This window comes from Achroia grisella, unplaced genomic scaffold (assembly GCF_030625045.1).
Source record: "Achroia grisella isolate CSIRO2021 unplaced genomic scaffold, CSIRO_AGI_Agris_v1 utg109, whole genome shotgun sequence".
Taxonomy (NCBI): Eukaryota; Metazoa; Arthropoda; class Insecta; order Lepidoptera; family Pyralidae; genus Achroia; species Achroia grisella.
The window spans coordinates 5,557,641-5,573,700 of NW_026712573.1; the positions used below are offsets into that span (position 1 = coordinate 5,557,641).

The 16,060-nt window shown below is 32.8% G+C and overlaps 1 protein-coding gene across 1 annotated transcript in view; it reads right to left on the minus strand.

Moving 5' to 3' along the window:
- Positions 1–240: 240 nt before the first annotated feature.
- LOC131845402 (uncharacterized) overlaps positions 241–16,060 on the minus strand; it is a 150,551-nt gene continuing 134,731 nt past the window's right edge. The window contains exons 11-28 of the mRNA XM_059194468.1: positions 15,437–15,590; positions 14,471–14,632; positions 13,758–13,857; positions 13,189–13,327; positions 12,773–12,948; positions 8,675–8,757; positions 7,882–8,046; positions 7,559–7,669; positions 5,351–7,229; positions 4,954–5,053; positions 4,647–4,881; positions 3,976–4,373; positions 3,660–3,850; positions 3,320–3,461; positions 3,080–3,210; positions 2,509–2,633; positions 1,821–1,988; positions 241–1,125 (exon numbers count right to left, since the gene is read on the minus strand). Of these exons, the coding sequence (XP_059050451.1) occupies positions 979–1,125; positions 1,821–1,988; positions 2,509–2,633; positions 3,080–3,210; positions 3,320–3,461; positions 3,660–3,850; positions 3,976–4,373; positions 4,647–4,881; positions 4,954–5,053; positions 5,351–7,229; positions 7,559–7,669; positions 7,882–8,046; positions 8,675–8,757; positions 12,773–12,948; positions 13,189–13,327; positions 13,758–13,857; positions 14,471–14,632; positions 15,437–15,590 (4,606 nt within the window). The 3' untranslated portion in view covers positions 241–978. The remainder of the gene's footprint in view (positions 1,126–1,820; positions 1,989–2,508; positions 2,634–3,079; positions 3,211–3,319; positions 3,462–3,659; positions 3,851–3,975; positions 4,374–4,646; positions 4,882–4,953; positions 5,054–5,350; positions 7,230–7,558; positions 7,670–7,881; positions 8,047–8,674; positions 8,758–12,772; positions 12,949–13,188; positions 13,328–13,757; positions 13,858–14,470; positions 14,633–15,436; positions 15,591–16,060) is intronic.

The window sequence follows — 16,060 nt, forward strand, 5'->3', positions numbered from 1 at the left end:
TTTTAATTACTATATTGATTTTTTTATGTAGCTAGCTAGCTATTGTAAATATATTATCATCACAAAGTATAGTCTATAGTGAAATATTTCTATGTATAACTACATCAAGATTCATGGCAAAATAATATTGGCGTTCCTTGACTTGATATTCAACTTAAATGCCTCTTGTTCATGGTAATCAACAATACATATGTCAGATCAAAGCTAGATCAGATAAATGACTGAACAAACAATCCCTCACGGAGTGAATTAATTTCTTCGCATTTTGATATTATTTAGATATCTATGCGTTTTGCTGGTGTTAGTAAAGTATTTAGAGTGAAATTCTTACTCACCACCTTATAGAAATCAAACAGCACTCATTTGTGCAAATTTCTTTTTAATAAAGGCTTTCATTTCCTAATTTATACATGAAGTCAAACTTCTAAAACTATCAGTAGGTGGTAACCTAAAGAATAACGTTGTCGCATTAATTTCGTTTAGATCATACATTAATACAGTTTAATCTATATTAGATAAATTACCAATAAGAACAGATAGAAAACAACACGAAAAACTGTATCTCTCTTTCAATCACGATTCACATCTCACCCACTATTCTAGAATTAAAAACATTAAATAGTCAAAGTCTTCGTAGATTATAATAATTACCATCAATAATTGACCAATAATCATTCTCTGGTCATCACTAATACCGTTCTCTCGTTCATTTCGACCTGAAATAATAAATGTTTCATTCCGATATCTACCGTTGTTATTTCGACGTTCACCAATGTGATTCTGATGCATGTCGTCTCTTGCAGAAAGATTATCGTCAATACTACTTAAATCTTCTCTTAAACCACCTATGTCCGTACTATCTCCATCGTATTGAGTGTTACCTCGTATCACATTTTCGGTTTTATTTTGATTACTTTTATTTGGACCCTTTGGTTCCAATCTATCGGATCTCTCTCGAGGTCCGCGTCGCAAACCGGATCAGAGTCTCTTATGAGAGTCCGTGCTGGAACTCTTCAGGGAGCCGAAGCGTTTAGTTTGGGAAGGGGGTTGTGCAGTTTCTCGGTCTAGACTGGCTGCGCGGAGGATTAGGCCTCTTGATTGCCGAAGGGATGAATCTGGTTTTACCTGTAAATTGGATAGATTATATCATTAGCTTTTATGTATATCCTACCCTTATTCAAGTCAAAAACTATAATATACCTACTTTAATATTAAAAAATAAAAAGTGTAGCGGCTTCATGAGTGCAATCTAATTTAAGGCAAATATTTAAACCGGAACTTTGAAAATTATTTTTTTCAGTTATATAGAGGCAGACATTGTAAAAAGTCATAGGCGATAGGATAGGATTTCAGTTTCACCTATCTCAGGCACCAAGCAAAAACTTTGTAAGAAGTGTTTCTGTTGTAGGTGAGATTAGGTAGTGAAATTTTAAGATATGCCAGTAGAGCATCTAAGTCTTCACTCATGCATAACCACTCGGTAATGCATGAGTGGTAGCATAGGTATCACATGACAAAATTATGTCCGTTGTGACGTTCAAGTATGTCGGCGTGGGCTCCCACTTACCATCCGGTGAACCGTCTCCTTGTATGCTATTACCATTACATAAAAAATAATGTACAAAGAATAGCATGGTATTGAACAAGATTCCTGTAGATTTTCTATAAACCCATCTATGAGAAAAACCAACGATTAACGTAACATTGTTTTGTTTTCAATTAGTAAAAGTGTAAAAAGTTTACAAGTAGTAATTTATGTGTAGTATCATATTTATTGTCTATACTATTACGCCAAAAAATCGTCAATGTAATCTGCTTACTGTATCGACAAGTGATCCTACTCGTTGTTGTCTGCTTTCCCTCTCGTGCTCTGTGAACGAAGTCTCGTGTAAGTTCGACGGGTCCACCACCGATTGGCCGAGCAGGTGCGTTGTTGACGACGAGTTGGTCTCCTCGATATTGGAGTAGTCATCTGGGCTGTCTTCTCTCTGCGGAGTGTCGCATTCCTGTCATAGAAAATTCGAAAGCAACTCTATTGAGTTTAGTATTGTTTTTAATAGATTCTCCCATAATCGCGGTAGATCAGCGGATGCTGCATTTACATATACATATACACATAATCGAATCTAAGATATGTTCTGATGCCGAGAAATTCTATGCTCCTTTCTAGTCTAAGAATGCAAGTGAAGTGTTTTATTATAGAACCAATAAGTATCCACAGAATTTTGTAGCTAGAGTCAAATATTTATTCATATTATTAAAAATTTATACAAACATTACTATTAAGGAGTTATACCTCTGGTAGTTACACTAGAGGTATAATTTCTTATCTATGTGGTCATTGTTCCGCGTCCGATAATTTATACCCGTATAAGAAGTCGTATATTATGAGGGACGACTTACATATTTACCGATAGACGTAACAGTTAATTTTCAAGTAGACAAAATATGGCATTATAAGAGTAATAAAATAAAAAAAACATATTCTTTGTATTCTATTGGCCAAACCTCTTCCAAGTCTCTGAGTGTGTGAGTAGGATAATGATGGCGTCTCGATTCTTCTTTCTCCTTTTCTCGTTCTCTCTTTTCCAACTCATCAGCCAGCATCATGACTTCCCAATCTCCTCCACTCGCTAAAATTTATTGCGGGCATAAATATACAAATACGGTACAAAGAATGTTCGTCACACCACATATATACCGTTATGATTATACCATTATACCAGATGGGGTAGTCAGAGGCATTATCAACTTTTGATATTGCAGCGAAGGTAACACCTGACATGCCTACTGCTTTCTCTCGGAATAATTTTTGGTTTAATATTGGTGTTTTCTTTCACCGGAGAGTGAGCAGAAATATGTATAAAATGACCAGCCGGCGAGATTTGAAGTCATAACCTTTTGGGCATAATTCACGACGCCTCTAGGTAAATATCTTTATTACCATTAATGCATAAATCATACTGTAGTGAAAATATTCTTGCAAAACCAGATGCTAGTCGAACGTTACTTTTACTCTTGTATAATATAAGATTTTTATTGTTTTGATACTTAGTTGGAAAGGCAGACCAAATTTTACCTCTAATAGGCGATATGCTGCTGTGGCTGGAGCTACTAGCACGGCCTCTTCTAGAATTGTTTTCTACGAATTCTTCAAACATTGGCGTTCGTGGTAACGATTCTGAGTCACTACTTGATGAAGTTGATGTACTGAAGAGAAATATTGAACAGATTATTTTTATTGAAAGTAAATATGCTTTACCGACGTAGTTAAATTAAAATGCATGAAATGAAAGTCTTAGTCCATTTTGATACTTACGTATCGCTCCAGCTATAATCGCTAGCGATGTCGAGTACGACTTCATTGCAGGTGTTGTTTGTAGGTTTATGCGGTGAACCTCGATGATACCCGAAGAATGATCCCAGACTGAATTTGCGTTGTTGACGTTGACGAACTGGCACTAAGTACGGCAAACACAAAGTATTAATGGGTTACAAAATTAAATAATGAAGTAATAGACAAGGGAATATTTATAATACGTTTATGGTATCAATAAATTGACTCTAATACCTTCCAAATTCTGTGAAATGTCTATGAATCTTGTTATTGTTACTAAAGCATTAGCAAATAGTAACCAGATTTTCTTGTTTCTACTTACTCCTTTCATTTCTTCCAGTATGGTGCATTCCAGTATCAACAGATAGGGTCTTCTTTATTTTTGATTTGGTTGTATCGAGATGGCTACCGAAGAAGTGGAAGGGATGGATACCTCGACGGCCGGTGCGGAGACTAGATTGTTCGGGGCTGAGTAGAGATCTATCCTCTGATGTCATTTGTGGAGACATTGGCCTGATAATATAATATTTTTTTGGTAATTTACAAAGCTTAATATATATTCACATATTTTTTTTAATAGGACTATGTTTTAAAATTTTATTAATTAATAATAAAATAAGTTAGCCTTATTTATTTACCTTGTCAAATCATGCATTTCTACACACTCTTGATCGCTCTGATCTTCCCATGACTTCCTCTGTTTCAACTTTGCAGCACGTTTCCTCGAATACGTCCCGGCCTTACCATCTAGATTTAAATCTAATCTCTTTGATTTGCTTAATGTCCATTCTTCTCTACTTGACGATGTTTTATCGACTTTACTAGATAGTGATTCTGCCAAACTCTGCAATTCTGAATACGATAACTTTCCTAACTCTATTTCAGTCATCTCGGTCAATCGTTCTTCCGTTAGATCATCTGATGATAACGTTTTCCTCATCATAGTTGGTTCTACGTCAGATTTTTCTTTATCTTCTTCTTCAGCACTCGCAGTCGGTGGTGACGTTGCAAATACAGTATCAAGGGAATCACCTCTCTGTCGATGAAAAATATATTAATACAGATTAAGTAAAAAAATAATATAAACTAAACTAATAAATAATATAATATAAACTTTTTCCAAGAGATAATAATTGTAATTTTATAGTGTGTTTTGTTGGTCGCTCAAATAAATAAAATAAAAATAAGTATATCTTTTTCGATATTTACCGGTTTAGAAATCTAATTATATAAATATTATTAACAAATTTAATATAAATTAATTAGAAGTATTGTTTTATACTATTGTTTTTTTTAAAATATGCATTACCATAAATCCTTCTTCAGCTCCGGAATTATCATCGCTTCCCGAACTGCAATTTTTAGTAAATGGTAGGATTGTGATATGTTCACTTTCGGGAGTAGATAGTATTTCTTCAGATTCAGGTGGTTGGACAGCTGATGAGATACCTGACAGACCCAACTTTTCTAATTCTTGAATACGTTTTTGAAGTTGACTTATGATTTCATCCCGTTTGCGCACTTCATTTTCTAAACTATTGAATCTAGAAAAATAAATGAGTATTAATGAATAATGCGCAATAAGGAATAATATGCTAGTATTATATTGTACCTACCTGTCCTGAAATTTTCCTTGGACATCATGTAGATGCCCTTGTATAACTTGTTTGATACCTAATAATACTTCGCCGAAATATTCTTGTTCTTCTAGCGAACCTACAAAGCAATAACACCAAGTGTTATATATAAAGTTAGAATTTTGTGTTTGATTTATTAATAATTAATCTTTATTATAATCATGTATTAGACAGGGACTTAGGTACCTGATACATACGACATGATAATTTATGAATATTATTATTAAAGAAAGAATAGAAGGAAGTAGGGGAGGGTGAAGACCAAGACACAGTTATATTAATCAAATCACATCAAGAAAGAGTTGGAGTTATGTCGAATCAATAATTATTTATTATATTGATAATAAGTATTTTTCATATTGATAATAATCTGTACCTCTTAACAATTTCCTTTGATTAGCGACAGCCGATATTAGTGTTAATTTGGGCTTGTCCGAAGGCACTTTTATTTCTTCAGGTCTTAAGGATTTAAAGTCATACATTGGATCAACATGTTGCTGAATGTCATATTCAGCTGTTATATTCAAGCTATAATCTTGAGGTATGTTTTCACTTGTGGGTCTTACTATTTGATTATTAGGACAAACAGCTTCATTTTCCATACTCTGAGTAGGAGACGATATTTGGGGCATACATTCTTTATTATATTCTGGCATTTGGAAAATATCATTCCTAGAATCTGCCGGAGCACTGCTAGGTGGTGATGGTAATGTGTGACGATGAAATGTTACACTTTTAGCAAATTTAGAATGCCTCGCAGCATATCCTTCTAGAGTAGGTGCCCTAATTAACTTTCTAATTTCATTGTTCCTTTCAGGACTTTCTGAAGGAGTAACATCTTCCGATAATTTTTTTAAAATGGATTTCAGTGTTCTTCGTTCTAGTGTTTCATTAGATCCATGACTTCCAACAGAATCTATTGATTTTCTTTTATACTTTCTTTTATCCATTGTACTTCCTTCTGAATGGCTTCTAGTGAGTGTATCGGATAATAAATCTTCAGATGAACTTGTACAATCTAAGCTAGAACTTCTTGTTTTAACTACTTTTTCTAGTTCAGCTAATTTCTGTCTTTCATTTAAAATCTTCAACTTTTTTACAAACGGTAGTCCACCATACTCTGGTGACAAGTCGTCAATAGATTTATATTTTTTTACTTTAGGTAATAGCATCCCAGCGCTTGATTGCTTAGGATCTACATTTTTAATTTTCTTTGGAGATAAAGTTAATAAATCTAAAGATTTTTCTTGGACGGGTTCCAAAGGGCCTGTTAAGCAAATCTTAGGTTTATCTTGCTTAACATTATCACTATCAACTTCGAGATTATTATTGTCTATTTTAACAAGTTCTGCTGTAGTAACAACAGGTACAGTTATATTTACAATTGTTTCTGATATACAGTCCCCTTTTATTTCCTTAGTTACAATATCTTCCTTCTTTTCATCCACACTAGACTTACTTTGACTTTTCGATTCTCCTAATATCGCGGCCTTTTTTAATTTTGTCCAAGGTTTTTTGGTTTTAGTATCATCCTTGGCATCAGTTGTTTGTGTTGGTGTTACTTCTACAGGAGTTTTATCTAAAGAGGGTGGCTTGCTCTTTTCTATAGACGAGTTTTCAGAATCCTTTTGTGCACCCCCACCTTGTAATAACTTAAGTTTATCACGAAAAGATGAACCTACCGATTTGGCTGGTGATTTTATTTTACTTACAACAGAGTGTGGAATGGATATTAAATGACTTTCTGTTTTCGGAGTAGGCTCGACTACTGCAGCAGGCTTTTCACTGATATCTCTATTTAGTGGCTGACATACCGCGGTACCGTCACTTTGAACTTGTAATATCTTATCTTTAAAACTAACTTTAGGACGAGAGGCACCATCACTTGATCCCGAAGAGTTTTTTCTTGACGTTTTAGTTGTGGGACTGTGTAATTTTCCAGGTGAACTAGATTCAGATCCTTTTCGAATAGGACTTAAAGTTTTTATAGTAGGACTTAGGGGACTTTTTATAGAACTTGGACTGATGGTATCTGAACTCGACGGCTGGTTGCTATTCGTTGGAGTAAGTTGATGCTTTTCCCTTTCCTCTTTTGCTTTGAGAAGAAGCAATCTTTGCAGAAGTGGAAGTCCCGCGCCTATTATTTCGGGTTCTCCATCTGGAGCAGAACTTGTTGACGGTATCGGTTGACTAGGTGGCGGTGATACAACTGAAGATGTTGACAGTCTTTGTTTGGCGACTTTTTCTTCACGATCCTGTAGAATTACAATAAGCATTATCATTACATAGTATAAAACAAAGTCGCTGTCGCTGTCTGCCCATCCCTATGTATGCTAATATAAATCTTTAAAATTACGCAACGATGAAGCGATTTTTTTAATAGATAGAGTGATACTATAGGAAGGTTTATATATATAATATATGTACACCCGTGCAAAGCCGGGGCGGTAGCGGTAGCTAGTTTACATAATAATACATAATTGTATAGCTAATAATAATGATTAATTAATTTTGGAATCAGTGAAGATTTTAATAGTTATAATTAAACAATTTTGTTTAATTGTAAGGCAGAAGCAACTCTTACCTGTTTCTCTTTTAGTAGTTTCAGTCTTGTCAGTAAAGGTAAACCAGCGCCTATAGGCGATATACATTTTTCACCGTCTTTACTACCTGAAGTCGTTTCACCATTGATATCCTGCAAAATATTTATACTATTTATGCAATTTGGTTTAAATGATATAGTTTTATGAAATTGCAATGAATGTCCTTTCATTGTCATATCGTGTTTTAAAACGGAATACAGTTTTAAAACAAGGTATTCGTCGGCAGAATTAATCAAGATTAACATAAGTAGAAGACTCTGTACGCCTTGTCTTTCGGGAAAATTATTCCGATAAGATTACAAACCTCATGGTTATGTGCTTGCGAGTCATCACTCTCAACTCGAGGCATACGTCTAAGCACTTTCCCATCTGTTGTTGCTCTCTCGGCTCCAGCTAAGGCTTGTAGTTCTAACGATTCTCCAGAACGACGACCGGCACGGGATCTACTACGGATTGCATTGCGAATGCCCTAGAGGGATGTACAGTAAAAATATTAAAATAATAAATTATTTTTATCGAAAACTGCATTGATAGTAACGCAAAGAGATCTTAACTGGATGGTACAAACTGACAATATATAAAACGAATTTAATCTACATCCTTATTTTGAAAGCATTACTGTTGATCACTATAAAGTGATTAAAAGAGCATTGTACAATGATCAAATTACTATAAGACAAAATTAAATTTGTTACATGTTACCGATTTTAGTTACTAGATGACTGCTTTTCGTGACGACGGTGGCAAATATAAGTGGTGTAAATAAATGTGTTTCAGTCTAGTACCCTCTATAGCGAATTGTTTTAAATGCTTGAAAAGAACTACAAACTTCTTTAAAATATTGCTATTTATTAAACTAATTTATTTGACAAGTGTTAGAGTAATTATGTTGAGACATATATACACATATATATATATGTAATGGTTACTAGGTTTAATTTAGGATTTCACGGTAGAATGTCACAACGACCCGGGACTGCGGCAGCAATCGCTGCACGCAAAGCGCTCCGTACCCCGGGGCGGGCGGGTATCCATGATGAATTTTCCATAGTAAAAGAAAAGGTTTTATTTATGATAATATTGAAATAACTAATTACCTTTACATCGCTTCGCAATTTGTGGACAATCCTTTTGGATGTACTGTCTTCGCCGCCCATTTTGTCAGGACTTAGCACTTCACCTGTAATATTAATATTTATAATAATATAATATTATTATATGATAAACCATACCAATATTACAAATGCGAAATAGTGTCTGTCAGATTGTTAACTTTCCTGAGTAAACGGCTAACCGGATCTTAATGAAATTTGATATAAAGATATATTGCATCTCAAAAACAGGCATAGATATCAATTAAAAGATGTTGATGGAAAAAGTCTGCACAAACATTTATCTTTTATTTCAATCACCATCTTCAAGATTATTTTATGAGATTAATCGTTTCTGCAGACGAAAACAGGAATAACACTACTTACTAGTGCTATTCGCGTTTCCATATATTTAAATATTGGTATTATCAGTGGCACTCAATGAGGAAATAGCCATTATTATTGCTAAAAGTTGCATATAGATGGCGTGATTGGTATCGATGGAATTCTTCATAGTTTTGCAAACGTTTTAAAAAACAAAACTGTGTTTTCAAAATAGTTTAATCCATTTTAAAAGAAATATATATACATGTTAAAATGAAATAATGCGTTTAGAAAAGTAATTTTCATATATTTACTCATTTTGTTATTTTCCAGTACTTAATTACACTTTAATCAGTGCTAATACGGGGCTCAATGTTTTCAAAATGCTTTCATAGATGGCATTGTTGTCATTTGTATCGGCCTAATTAAATGTCTTTTTTATATTTTCCAATAATAAGCACTTAATATATTATTATTGTAAATTAAACATATAAAAAAAGTTTAAGTAAATTAAAAATAGCCGAACAAGCAAATAATACTATTTCCAATAATACTTATGTATGAAGTGTTGTCATATTAAAAATAAATACATGTATTATCGATTTTTTTTAATAATCGATAACAGGATTTTATTACAGCGCATTATTCGATGATGCTTTTAATGAGTCGTTGTGAACAGTAAATTTTCATTATTTTGTATTAAGTATAGCAGTATTCCGTTTCAAAGAACGGAATATAGTAGTACATTATTAGTGTCGTTGGTTATTTACATTTGTACTGAAAAATCGATTACATAATAATTTAAAATATCGAGTACGAATCGTAGCTGTCTTCGAATACTGGCAACTGGTAAGATTAAAATAGTTTTAAAAAAAGAGAGAAATCGACCCTAACTCGAATACCATAAAGTTTATTTTCCTTTCTCATTAATATCATAGCAGTTTGTTTTTAACTTGCGTATGACTCTGTGGTATGATGTTTAACGTGTATTGTTATTGTACGGTGCATACATTTCAAAAATTATATTTTAATGTAGGTACAAACATTTCTTTCATACATTTCATACATGTCAAAAATTATCTTTTAATGTAGGTACATACATTTCTTTCATACATTTCATACATGTCAAAAATATCTTTTAATGTAGGTACATACATTGTTTTCATACATCTCATACATTTCAAAAATTATATTTTAATGTACATACATTTCTTTCATACATTTCATACATTTCAAAAATGAACTTTTTATGTAGGTACATACATTTCTTTCATACATCTCATACATTTCAAAAATTATATTTTAATGTAGGTACATACATTACTTTCATACATTTCAAAAATTATATTTTAATGTAGGTACATACATTTCTTTCATACATTTCATACATGTCAAAAATTATCTTTTAATGTAGGTACATACATTTCTTTCATACATTTCATACATGTCAAAAATTATCTTTTAATGTAGGTACATACATTTCTTTCATACATTTCATACATTTCAAAAATGAACTTTTTATGTAGGTACATACATTGTTTTCATACATCTCATACATTTCAAAAATTATATTTTAATGTAGGTACATACATTTCTTTCATACATTTCATACATTTCAAAAATGAACTTTTTATGTAGGTTCATACATTTCTTTCATACATTTCATACATGTCAAAAATTATCTTTTAATGTAGGTCCTTACATTTCATACATTTCAAAAATTTCATACAATACATTTCTTTCATACATTTCAAAAATTATCTTTTAATGTAGGTGCATACATTTCACACATTTCAAAAATTTCATACAATACGTTTCTTTCATACATTTCAAAAAGTATTTTTTAATGTAGGTACATAACACCCCATGTCAGACCCCTTATATTTGGAAGAAACTTAAAAATAATGCCAAAAATATTAGATGAATATATTTTTAATACGAATATTGTTTTATTTTTGTTCATCAACTTTATCCCTCACTAACAATACTAGTAGTAGTACATAACCTGGTTTATACCGCTAAAGATATTGAAAGATATACGAGTAATTCAGAATGTTATCAAGTTCAAAATAAGCACACATTACTTGCTTAGATAACAGAGTAATATTACTAGTAATAAAAACATTTGTAATACCCATATGTATACTACGTATGTATAGTAAGTACTTACGCTGCGGCGCCGTGAGACTCGTCTAAGTACTTCATCTACTCATCTACGCGCGGTAACCGCGCCGACCGACCAATAGGATAGCGCCTCTCGTGTTGGAAACACGAAAGTTCGCGACTAACGGACGATATAGTAGTAAGGCAATGAGTGTCCCAGTGATATCATTATAATATTTTCTCGTTAAATTTTATTGTAATATACACAATTTCGCACTAAATAACGTGTTACCCCGTTACACATTTCTAATAATGAAAAACCTAGACCGACCCTGTTCACTTAATCTTACAAGATCTGACTTTAAAAATTACGATATCCTCATATAGCCTTTCATTTCCCCTTTCAATACTTTTTCGCATTAAAAAGTAGCCTTTCTCAGGGTCTACATTATCTGTCTACCAAATTTCATTTAAATCAGTTCAGTAGTTTTGGCGTGAAAGCGAGACAAACAGACAGACTGAGTTACTTTAGCATTTATAATATTTGTAAGAATATCGCTATTAAAAATAGGGGTTGGTGAAAGACGGGTGAAAATTTAGGCGTGTATGTATTTTCAATGTAACAATAATGTTACATTGAAAATACATAAAAAATTGTCCATAATACAAAAAAATATTTTTTCGGGGTAGGCCACCCCTATGACTTAGGGGTATAAAAAATAGATAACAACCCTACCTCAGACCTGGGAAGTATACATATCAAATTTCATCAAAATGTGGGAGAAATATGGCAACTAACACTGTGATACAAAATTTATATATAAGATATAGCGGAATTCTCATTAGGTAAAAGAGGGGTACATCGTAGAATACATGAGGTATATACCAGTAAATTAATTGTAGCTAAAATCAGTCTCATACATATAACGATTGAAATAAAAAATCGTATAGCCCGATTTTGATACGTACGAGTATAAACGTATCAAAATCAGGCTATACGTATAGCGCAGACGCGTTACAACATATCAAAAAAAATAGGCATGGAATGTAAAATAAACCATAACACAAAACATTGGCACATAAGCCATATCTGCAGAGTGTCGGCTAACGATATTATACCTACACATTTACATTGAATCTTGAATCGTCCCTAATGAGGTACACGATACAGTTACCTTCATATCTATTATATACATTTCTTTGCAAAACAGATGTCATGTAGACTGAATTCACTGCCATCTATTTTCATGCTTTGTTACTAAGCACCCACTAGTAATCCGAACTGCTTCAGATCTAGCGACATCTAGCGGCTACGGTGGCGAAATAAAATAGCCCGAAGAATAGCCCGAGTTAGGAAGGAACCATTTTCTTGTATGGGATGGGGTATCTGTATGTAATATTATGTTATCTGTGGTATTATATAATCAATGTAAGAAAACTTTGAGATTTCAGCAATATTTGTAAAAAAGAATATTAGAGTCTAGTCACTATATTTATGAATCTACTTATTTTCAACATACATTAGTATCTTCAATTCTAGTTAACATATTGGTAATTATAAGTTTTAATTCAATGGCATCTCCTAATGTAATCTTTAGTAAAGTTGTACACCTATTTAGTAATTATTTATTAAGATAAAAATAAAATGATATGTCTATATTTATATATAAGTAGTACCTTTATTTCCCTTTACTTTCTGCCGTGACATATTTTTCGCCTCTTGTAACCGCTTCCTGCCAAGAGTCTGTAATATTTCTTGAGCTTCAGGATAATCTTTCATAGCCGCTAGCACATCTTCTCGGGATAACGAAAACAGCTCGGAATAACCCACAGAGCGGACATCTGCTGTTCGTCTGAAAATCGTAATAATTAATTACAAGTGATATCGAAACCGCTAGATACGAATAAATTTTTGTTTTAAAAGTAAAGTACGGAAATATTTTCTCAATTTATAACTTTCTTTTCTCTCTGTTCTCTTTTTTCCATTATTTTTTTGTATTAGTTTTGTCTCTGTCAGACTATTTCAAATTATTTGTCATTCTGATTACTTAAAAAAAGAATACTGCTAAAATAGAACAAACTGAAAATCGTACTTATTGAGTCCATCCAAGTTCAATATTCCGATTTCCCCAAAAAAGTCTCCGGCCTTCATTGTGGTTAGTACACGACCAGTCTCCGAAATTACTTCCAGTATCCCATCAGCTATGATAAACATTTCTCTTGCGACCTCGCCTGTTAAAAACATAAAAATCTCGTAGAATGTTTTAGATAATCTGGCAGGGAATGCTTTTGGCATTACATACCTCTTTTATACCATGTATTTATGGGCATTAAATATATTTAAATAAATAATATTTATAATATCTGTCGACAAATTATACAACCATGTAGTCCCGAGCTTGCGGGGTACTAATTAACTAATATAGATACCTATATTTTTTTTTCATATACATAATATACATAGAAAACATCTAGAACAATACAAACAATTAAACTTATGAATACAAATGTTTGTACCGTGCGAAGAATCAATAGTTTGAATATTTCATAAATATTATTGTATATATTGATATTTATTATATAAGTAGTTATATCCGTAGTTTGTATCAAGTCCTGCTTAGCTTGGGTCTAAATAGGGCTGTGTTAGATCTACTGTACTAACCTTTTCTACATATGGAGTCCCCTGGAGTAAATATATAGGCCTTCATTTTTAAGACCAGATCGTGTAGAAACTCAGGTTGGCACTCTTGGAATATAGTAACCTGAAAATAAACCGAAAGTAAACCATAAAATATAAATCTAAACAGATTACTTCTTACTTTATTGTGGGGAAATAAGTATGCCATATTGTTCTAATAGGCACATAATAGGTAAAATTCCTAATTTGGGGTATACAATATAATGTTCTATTGTCCTCGCAATTTAAGTTATTTTATTTTAATTTATTTATTTTATAACTAAAATATCATCCTGATTATCTGGATGAATGGCGGTCATCCACCGTGCGTTTTTCTAGAAACTTTTTGCCCCGCACAATCACACTGTGGAATCACCTTCCACCAATGGTATTTCCGAATCGATATGATATTGAAACCTTCAGGAAAGGAGTTTATTCTTTCTTAAAAGATCGGCAACACACTTGCAATTCTCCAGTAAATAAACTTAAATGTATATTAATATAATATATTTATTAGGCCTCCAGCAAGGTGGACCGACGATCTGGTCAAGATCGCGGGAAGGCATTGGATGCGAGCAGCGCAGGACCGATCGTCGTGGAGATCTTTGGGGGAGGCCTATGTCCAGCAGTGGACGTCTTCCGGGCTGCGATGATGATGATGATGATATTAAAAAAATGTTTTATTTAATACAGCTTACCTTCTTGAGTACGCTCAAATTGACGTGCAGTGCCAGCTCCGTCTTCAGCTTGTCAGGAAGCAGACCGAGGGCGGTGTTGATGTCACCGCCGCCCTGTATCCGCCCACGCGACCACGAGTAATCGTACCATCGGAGTACACGCCGCTTCATTCCGCCTGGCACCTGAAAAAAGTTAATTAATTAATTCAAAAGATTGTTCATCTTAATTTCACATTCATATATCATATAAAAAGTATCTTTAAAAACTAAGTAGAGTTTTTAAAGATACTTTTAATACGATGTTATATTGGCTGGAGATAAAAAAATAAATGACGATTAAGAAAACTATTAAATAATGCACATTATTGAATAGTGTTTTAATAATTAATTAATATTTAATTATTTTTGAAATATCATAATTACAAAATTATAAGATTTATAATTGAATACTGTATATATATACATAGCAATAAGAATTGGCTTAAGATGTTTTTTTGTGTCATCATCATCAATTCGACGAGTTAATTAAAATGTGCATTTAAAATGTGTAGAAAGAGTAGGCAATGATGACATACATAGTATAAACACTGCTTAATAACTGTCAATTAATTAAAACAAGACAAGATATGTTCATAATGAGAACTAAAGTAAATAGTGTGCCATTTGCCTTCCCCGGGGCGGGTGGGTCTCCATTAAGATTTTCTCCAAGTAAAAAAAAAGAAAACATGCGCCAACTTTTTTCCACGTGCTAAAAATATTTTTTAGCATTAAATTTAACTTAATGTTTAGATTGTCTTCATCAATAGTAAATATTTCGTATATATAATGTGTAAAATTTAGGATATGATTTATGTGCGAATCAAATTTCGAATCGTAGATAACAAATATACATGTACATGTTGACATAAATACATATTTATTATATCAGTACGAGTATGTACTTTGCAGTATAAAAAAGGGAGGAAGCGAGAAAGTATTTTTCCTTACCTTGTGATGACGCATATAAGTTTTAGCTCCATCCAGCAGCCTTTCAAACTCGAGGCGGTTTGCGTTTCTATTTGTGATGACATTGCCGACCTGCCCCACTATAGTGGCGAAAATGAATACGCCAATCAAATAACTCACTATTGTGAATACGTACCTGCCGAGAATTCATAATTTATATTTTAATACACGTCTACAATCAACATATATACTATATATATATACAAATAAGTAGTAGGAATATACAGACAGGTGTATCATTTGTTTAATTCATTAAACTATTTTAATGAATGATAAATGGTGCATCTTCTTGCGCTAATGATAAATGCGAAATATAGGATAAGGATGAAGTCGTTAGCACATTGTGAGGTGCATACGAAGGCATTATGTATCGAAGTTCATAATTGTTCATTACAATGTATATTCTATTTTGCAGTTGTAATTGTGAACTGTACAACTTATCTTGTAACAAATTGTTGATGTACATTCGTCAACCTATTTATATTAATTTGTTACCAATAAGAATTGATAGAAACTTCGTTACATAAAAAAATAGGAAAGGGCTAAAGATTGCGCCATGTGGTACGCCTTAATATCAAGATACGATCTCAATGTCCAGCGGTGAAC